General features: G+C 41.9%; 1 protein-coding gene across 1 annotated transcript; it reads left to right on the forward strand.

The window, feature by feature from the left end:
• Window positions 1-5: 5 nt before the first annotated feature.
• LOC129704579 (uncharacterized) lies at window positions 6-8712 on the forward strand. The gene is made up of 2 exons (XM_055647799.1): window positions 6-373; window positions 1908-8712. Exon 2 carries the CDS (start codon window positions 4723-4725, stop codon window positions 5836-5838), a length of 1116 nt encoding a protein of 371 aa, XP_055503774.1. The 5' UTR covers window positions 6-373; window positions 1908-4722; the 3' UTR covers window positions 5839-8712.
• Window positions 8713-8942: the final 230 nt, after the last annotated feature.

An 8942-nucleotide genomic window follows, 5' to 3' on the forward strand; every position in this document is an offset into this window, starting at 1 on the left:
GACTTGGTGCACTGAAAGTCGTCTCAGTGCACGGATATTTATCAAATATGAAAAATAAAACAAAGTACAGATGCTGCAAGCTTTGAGCAAGTTAGGCAGCATCAATGGGAAGAGAAACATTTCAGTTGCAGACCCTTCCACGTAACTCAAAAGTCAACAGTGTTTAATTTCATTTTCATCGGGAACTATGACATTCACACTTACTACAGCTTTGCACGTACATGAATGCTACAATATAACAAATAAACAAATACACAATATTCGAATTAAGTAACTTGACCACAATAGGGAGGTTTCACGGCAGTCGGGTCACGACCCATGACCCGTACTGTTGCGACGCTACTCCAAATGGATTACACGCGATGAACTGCAGGTAGGCACTTACCAATGTTTCCAGCGTAGCGGGCCCGTTAAACCCCGCTGAAATGGTCATTTTTTGCGCTGTAAATAATTATGAAAATCGGGATAAGCGTGTGAGACATTTAGCCTACTTCACAATTCCAAAAGTGAGGAGAAATTACGGTAGATAGAAGCGAAAGCTGACGAATCTTATAGAATTTTTCGAGGATGTAACTAATAGAGTGGGTAAGGGAGAACCAGTGGATGTGTTGTACCTGGACTTTCAGAAGGCATTCGACAAGGTCCCACATAAGAGATTAGTATACAAACTTAAAGCACACGGTATTGGGGGTTCAGTATTGATGTGGATAGAGAACTGGTTGGCAGACAGGAAGCAAAGAGTAGGAGTGAACGGGTCCTTTTCACAATGGCAGGCAGTGACTAGTGGGGACCGCAAGGCTCAGTTCTGGGACCACAGCTATTTACGATATATATTAATGATTTGGACGAGGGAATTGAATGCAACATCTCCAAGTTTGCGGATGACACGAAGCTGGGGGGCAGTGTTAGCTGTGAGGAGGATGCTAGGCTGCAAGGTGACTTGGATAGGCTGGGTGAGTGGGCAAATGCATGGCAGATGCAATATAATGTGGATAAATGCGAGGTTATCCACTTTGGTGGCAAAAACGGGAAAGTAGATTATTATCTGAATGGTGGCCGATTAGGAAAGGGGGAGATGCAACGAGACCTGGGTGTCATGGTACACCAGTCATTAGAAGTAGGCATGCAGGTGCAGCAGGCAGTGAAGAAGGCGAATGGTATGTTAGCATTCATAGCAAAAGGATTTGAGTATAGGAGCAGGAAGGTTCTACTGCAGTTGTACAGGGTCTTGGTGAGACCACACCTGGAGTATTGCGTACAGTTTTGGTCTCCTAATCTGAGGAAAGACATTCTTGCCATAGAGGGAGTACAGAGAAGGTTCACCAGACTGATTCCTGGGATGCCAGGACTTTCATATGAAGAAAGACTGGATAGACTCGGTTTGTACTCGCTAAAATTTAGAAGATTCTTATAGAAACTTACAAAATTCTTAAGGGGTTGGACAGGCTAGATGCAGGAAGATCGTTCCCGATGTTGGGGAAGTCCAGAACAAGGGGTCATAGTTTAAGGATAAGGGGGAAATCTTTTAGGACCGAGATGAGGAAACCTTTTTTTCACACAGAGAGTGGTGAATCTCTGGAATTCTCTGCCGCAGAAGGTAGTTGAGGCCAGTTCATTGGCTATATTTAAGAGGGGAGTTAGATGTGGCCCTTGTGGCTAAAGGGATCAGGGGGTATGGAGAGAAGGCAGGAACAGGATACTGAGTTGGATGATCAGCCATGATCATATTGAATGGCCGTGCAGGCTCGAAGGGCCGAATGGCCTACTCCTGCACCTATTTTCTATGTTTCTTGATTTATACCAATGCCAATCCTTTATGAATTAAAGGGATTTGACATATGTAGAATGTCAGGTTGTACTTTATCCAATACACAAAACCTTTTTTATCACAGATTTTTTTTAAACAGATTTTGGTCATAGCAGATGGACCTAGTGACCTTCATGGCCAAGCTGGGCAGCCGACAGCAACCCAGCTCAGCACCTCCCCAGCCGCTTCCAGGCCAGACTGCCAATGCCACCCTCGGCCAGCACTGCCTCCCTGGCTGCATCCAGTCCGACCTACCAACCTTCATCGCCAGGCCGGGTGGCCGATGCCAGCTGCTTCCAGGTCAAACCTAGCCATCACCGGCCCACACAACTTCCTCAGCCGTGACTGCTGATGCCACCACCACCAACTCTTACCTGCATTTCAGCCACCCGCAGGCCATGACCAATGACTCGCCTCTTCCCTGGCCGTCAGCAGACCGGGGTCATCAACCAACCTGGATTCCAGACCCTGTTCCAGACTGAGAATCTGAAGAAGGGTCTCAACCTGAAACTTCACCTATCCAGAGATGCTGCCTCAATTGCTGAGTTACTGGAACTCAGAGGCCTGTACACAACTCCCCCAATGTTTCCCTCTCTCCCGCTGATAGCTGGCTCTATTTAAACTGATTCCAGAGCAAAATATAAACTGCTGGTGGAAGTCAGCGGGCCAAACATCATCTGTGGATGTTTGGGTCAAGACTCTGCACAAGGATTGAGAATGGAAACTTAGTAATGTAGTGTCAAGCTACCAACCTCACCCTCAATGTCAGCAAGTCAAAGAAGCTTGTTATCGATTTCAGGAAGCATGGCGGAGTACATCCCCCAGTCAGCATCAATGGTGTGAAAGTGGAAGTGCAAAAGTACAGAATTTCCTCATTACTCCAACAGCTCTTACTGAATTTTGCAGATATACCATAGAAAGTATACTATCTGGTTGCATCGCAGCCTGATTTGGAAATAGCTCTGCGAAGACCGCAAGAAATTGCAGATGTGAATGTCAATCACACTCCCCACCATTTAATCCATCTACACCATGTTGTCTTGTAAAAGGAGCCAACATAATCAAGGACCCTTTTCTCTCTATGGGTAAGCAGTTTCAGGGTTGGAGGTGGAGGAAGCAGGCTGTCTGCCTGAGGCATAGATTGTGACCCAAAATCATAGCCTTAGCATTTAATTAGAGGAAATTTCAACTTGCCCAGTTAGATATAAGAATTTATTAACCCAGAACCAAATTAATTTAATTGTCCTATTACCACCTGCTATTAGCCTTCATCCTTTGTTATTTAATCTTTCTTGCCTTCCAACCCATTTTGGACTTTTCCTTATATGTACCTCACCCCATACCAAAATCTCTGCTCCTCTTCCCCACAAAAATACATTTTCCAAAGAACAGGTAGTCTTCTTGCTCTTTCTAACTATAAATGTCACCTCACATGTAAACTAATGCCGGTTTCACACCATTTCTCCACCCTAAATGTTGATCATATTTCTGAATATTTTGAAACCAAGCTTCAAGCCTGAGCCAAGTTGTTTACATATGTGGTATAGAAATGTATTTATGCAAGAACAACTTCTGAGCTTTTATCATTCTGAATAACTACCTTGAACTGTACCTTTTTGTACAGCCATTTTAACATCCCTTATGCCCCTTGCTCCAAATAACCAGTCCTGAATCTCATTCAATTACATCTACAGTATTACAGGTTGTTACTAATTTAAGTACATTAACTTAAGGACATCCTCAATGAGTTCATAATATTGTTATATTCAGAAGTCCAGAGTATGTATATACTTTAGTTCCTGCTAACGGCATAACTAGTTTCTGCTCTTTCTCCACTTTTAGTAACCGTTCAGTCTTGTATTTTTGATGCCATTCATTGCAATATGGTGGCGGTACCATTACCAAGAGTGATGTTTGTGTATTTTCTGACTTACAAACAAAATTGACGTCTGTAAAAAATCGGACAAGTTCATTACTCGATATAATGGCAGTTTTTACAACGTTTGAAGTCCAACTTTGATAGCCATTCATTATCGTAGAAGATTTGGAGATATAGCCTAACGCACTCATGACACACTTGACAGCAAAGGTAAGTCTTCCAGACGTTGTTTCCTGCTTAATTGCTTTTTTATTGAAGTAATACAAAACAAAGAAATAACTCATAACTTTCTGTTCTTAATCGCTATTCCGTTCACATCACATAAATCACATAAAAGCTTCTTCTTATAAAGGTATGTCTCGTAACACGTGTGTGTCGTGATCATGGTAGAAAACTGTTTCCCCTCATTCTCCGACACCAAACAGAAACTTCTAATCTGAGAGTCTGCGCCAGACTCCTCTAATAAAAGAACACACCCCTACTACGTATCAAATCCCACCTACAAAAGTACAGGCAGGTAAAAACTAAAATAAAAAATATCAGACATGATAATAATACTGACTTAAGCTTAATGGCTCGTACATACCGGCCCCTAATTGTTCCGAGTATACAACGAGGCAATTACCAATAAACATTAAAAAAGGAGCTAGAAAGGCTTAACATATCTCAAATATCAAAAGTAATAAGCATTATGCATTAGCATTCAGACTTCTTTAGCGATTTTTTCATCTTCGCCTTATAAAAGCAGACGTATCTTGGTTATCAGTCTTACCAAGATGTTGTTCTTAGTCTGAAGTCATCCTGTACGCATCAAAGTCTTAATGTGTGGCATGATCTCCAGTATCTTTCCCATCAACCAGTGCTCCATCACTGTGCAGCAGAACTGGCCCCTGTGTTCACCAACATCTTCAATTCCTCCCTCTGCCAATGTTCAGTGCCCCAGTGCTTCAAACAATCCACCATCATTCCTGTGCCCAACTCTAACACATCATCCTGCCTCAATGACTACAGACCGATTGCCCTTACATCTGTGGCCATGAAGTCATTTGAGCGCATTATTCTCGCTCACCTCAAAATCAGCACTTCCTCCAACATGGACCCACATCAATTCGCATATAGAGCCAACAGGTCAGTAGAAGACACAGTCAACCTGGCCATCCATCACACTCTGCAACACCTGGAAACCGCCAACACGTACGCCCGCATCCTGTTCATGGACTTCAGTTCGGCATTCAACTCCATCAACCCAGTCAAACATAAATTAACGGACATGAACATTGACCCCTGCATCTGTCACTGGATCTATAGCTTCCTTTGGAACAGACAACAGAGGGTGAAGATACATAACACCATATCTCACCCTCTGCACCTCAGTACAGGAGCCCCTCAGGGCTGCGTCTTGTCACCCTGGTTATTCTCACTCTACACAAATCAACTCACATCCCAGTATAGTTCAGTTAAAATATATAAATACGCAGATGACACAACCATCATAGGTCTCATCTCGAACAACAACGAAACAGAATACCGCACTCAAACACACAAAGCAGTCACTTGGTGCACAGATAATAACCTCCTACTCAACACATCAAAAACACACAAACTTATCATTGATCTCAGACGTAAGGCACAACCCAAGACCCCCCTACTCATCTCAAGCGAACCCATATCCACCACTGACTCATTCAAATTTCTTGGCACTCATATAAGCAATAACCTCAAATGGAAAATCAATTCAGATCACATTTATAAAAAAGCCAACCAAAGACTTTTCTTTCTCCGCCAGCTCAAGAAGTTCAGAGTGAGGAAACATCTCCTAATCCGATTTTACACAGCCATCATCCAAAGCATGCTCACTTCATCAATAACAGTCTGGTACAGCAGTTTAGACACTCACTCCCGCAATAAACTACAGCGCATTGTCAACAAAGCATCCAAAATCATCAGCACTCCCCTCCCATCAATAGAATCACTCAATCTCAAACGGTCCGTGTCAAGGGTGAAGAAAATCATTTCTGAACCCTCCCACCCAGCTCACCACATCTTCCACCTGCTGCCGTCAGGGAGGCGCTACAGCTCACTGCCCGCCAAAACATCACGATTTAAAAACAGTTTCTATCCACATGCAATTCGAATTCTGAACACTCTATGACAACATCACATAATCACCTCGTGCATGTACTGTATACTGTATGTTGTTGTGTTTTTATGTTATGTTTGACGGGAATCAGCCTATTGTATAACATCCTGTACTGAACCTGAATTCCACCAGCTTGACTGTGTGGTCATTAAATAATCTAATCTAATCTAATCTAATCTAATCTAACCAAGAACATCGTGGTGCAGAAGAATCAACCACCAAAATTATATCACCTGGAATAAAATTTATTCTAACCCTGACCATAGTTGTTGTTCTTGGATTAGGGGCAAATATTCTTGTGTCCACCTTTTCCAAAAAAGATCTGCCATATATTGTGCTTGGCTCCACCTGCGTCTAATATACAAATCTTCCTTCACAAAGAGCCCAGGTGGTAGAATTGGATTGGTCTTCAACAGAAGAATATGATTTAGTGTAAGTGCTTCCAGGTCATTCGGATCATCAGAACTCTTAGTAATGGGTTGATCATTTAAAAATGCTTCAACTTCACCAAATAAAGTTTGCAATCCTTCATCGTCCAAAACTTGTTGTTTAAGAACAGAACGTAGCACATTTCTAACCATGCGGATCAACCATTCCCAAACACCGTCATGATGAGATCTCGTAGGAGGATTAAAATCCCATTCTATCCCATTCTGATACATAACACTCTGGATTTTTCGAGCAAATAGGAATAACTTTGTTTTAGCTTTAAGAACCCAAGCTACCACAGTCACCAATTTATTCCATGATGAAAAATGGATAATTAAGTCATTTGTTATGTTCGATGAATCCTTAGCAATAACATTTGTGGTGATGTTTAATTTCTGGATCATTAGCAGAGATTTCAAATCCTGGCTCAAGCTTTGGCCATTCTCTGTCTGGCTTACAGAGAAACTCTGGTCCATTGATCCATCTCTTATTGCTTAAGAAGCGATTTGCTGTTAATCCTCTAGAAGTGCATCCGCAGGATTTTCCTTTGCATTAACATATTTCCACTGTGATACATTAGTAGCTCTCCTTACATAAGAGATTCTGTTTGCTACAAATGTTAGAAAACACTTGTTATCATTGTTAAAGTATTTAAGCACTGCAGTACTATCAGTCCAGAAGATAGATTTCTCCAGCTGAAGCTGCAGTTCCTTTTGCAGCATTATGTCAACTTTAACAGCTAAGACTGCGGCAGTAAGTTCCATTTTGCGAATCGTCATTTGCTTCAATGGTGCCACTCTGGCCTTTCCCATTAAGAATGCAACGTACTTCATTGTTATCATTTTTCAGTCTCTATTGACTGCTGACAAACTCTTTCGGTTTCAATGCCTTCAATGCATTCATTCCAATAAGTAGGTCTTTACCAGTTGCTTAAGAATGAACTGCAAATGCTGGAAAATCAAAGGTAGACAAAACTGCTGGATAAACACAGTGGGTGAGGCAGCATCTATGGAGTGAAGGAAATAGGCAACGTTTCGGCCTGAAATGTTGCCTATTTCGTCCGCTGCATAGATGCTGCCCCACCCGCTGAGTTTCTCCAGCAGTTTTGTCTAGGTCTATACCAGTGTTTACTTTAGGAATCTTGACATCCTTCAAGTAAGGCCATTGTTTCAAGTCTTTTTGTTTGGGTATATTTAGATGAGAAACCAGCATGGTCTCATGTGTAAACACGTCAGATATTTGTATAAAATTGTTTTTATCCAGACTAGATATTTCCATACCAGTAATATGATGTTTATTACAATATTTATCTTCATTCATGGCACGCAATAGAATCTTAAGTCTTTTCTCCTGTGATGTCCAGTCTTCTCATCAAGCTTTCTGTGCAAAAGGTAGTCGAACTTCCATGATCCAAAAATGCATATGTTTGCAACACTGAATTCGCTTTGCTGCTCCTTACCCTTTATGCCAAGATGGAGAAAATACAGGTTTCTACCCCGGCCATCACTCGTAGCTGGCTTCTCCTCCTGTTTCTTCTCCGTAATCTTCTATTCAATGTGAAGTAATTCAGGATGATCTTGTTTGCACTTATTGCAAGTCATACGATTCTTGCAGTTTTTAACCATGTGTCCTTTCTTCAAACATCCAAAACAGATTCCCTTTTCCTTTAAGAAGTCAATCTTTCCTTCTTATAACCATATAACAATTACAGCACGGAAGCAGGCCATCTCGGCCCTACAAGTTCGTGCCGAACAACTTTTTTTTCCCCTTAGTCCCACCTGCCTGCACTCATACCATAACCCTCCATTCCCTTCTCATCCATATGCCTATCCAATTTATTTTTAAATGATACCAATGAACCTGCCTCCACCACTTCCACTGGAAGCTCATTCCACACTGCTACCACTCTCTGAGTAAAGAAGTTCCCCCTCATATTACCCCTAAACTTCTGTCCCTTAACTTCTTAAATTTTCGACACCACCTTGTGGTGTGACCAATATCATCACATGACAAACAGAACCCTTTTTGCTTAATAGTGGATGCATCTCCTTTCATTCCTCATCGAGCTACAAGAACCTCTAAGAAATATCGCGAACTCATGCAATGCCTTCACATCTTCTGCCTTGATAGCTGTCCAAGCATACGCCTTCTTCATGTATGCATTAGCAATCTTGTTTGATACCAAAATGTTCTTTAAGCAATTTTCTTGCCATTTGATAGCCCTCTGCAAGCAAATTTTTACAACTTATTGCAAGCTGCTTTGCATATCCGCTTGTGTCGTGCTCCAGAAATCGTAAGTGATCTCTTTCATTAGTAGTTTAGTAGAGAAACGCTATTATAAAAGTTTCATATTGCAAAGGATCACAATCATACTTAGGAATTTCCATTGGGGGTAAAGTGGAAGACAGATTTTCTTGAGCTAGGAGCTCGCTGATTCTTGTTTGATTCCTCACCAATTTATAGAATTCACTTTGAGATCCCTGGCTGGGCACAAATGGACGATAAACTGAAAAGAGTACTGGTCTGGGTAAGTTTTGTCATGAGTCCCATGACCAGTTGTTTGTCCCTGGCTGGGCGCATATGGATAAGAAAAAGGCCTCTGAAAATGTTGGCTTGTACAAGCCTGTGTATTGAGCCTCTGGGAAGAGTGCTTGGTCACTGGCTTATTACGAGCCTCAAAGGACAGC

Source organism: Leucoraja erinacea, chromosome 16 (genome assembly GCF_028641065.1).
Source record: "Leucoraja erinacea ecotype New England chromosome 16, Leri_hhj_1, whole genome shotgun sequence".
NCBI lineage: Eukaryota > Metazoa > Chordata > Chondrichthyes > Rajiformes > Rajidae > Leucoraja > Leucoraja erinaceus.

Coding starts and splice junctions, on each gene's coding strand:
- LOC129704579 (XM_055647799.1), top strand. CDS start 4,723: ATGAAGTCATTTGAGCGCATTATTCTCGCTCACCTCAAAATCAGCACT.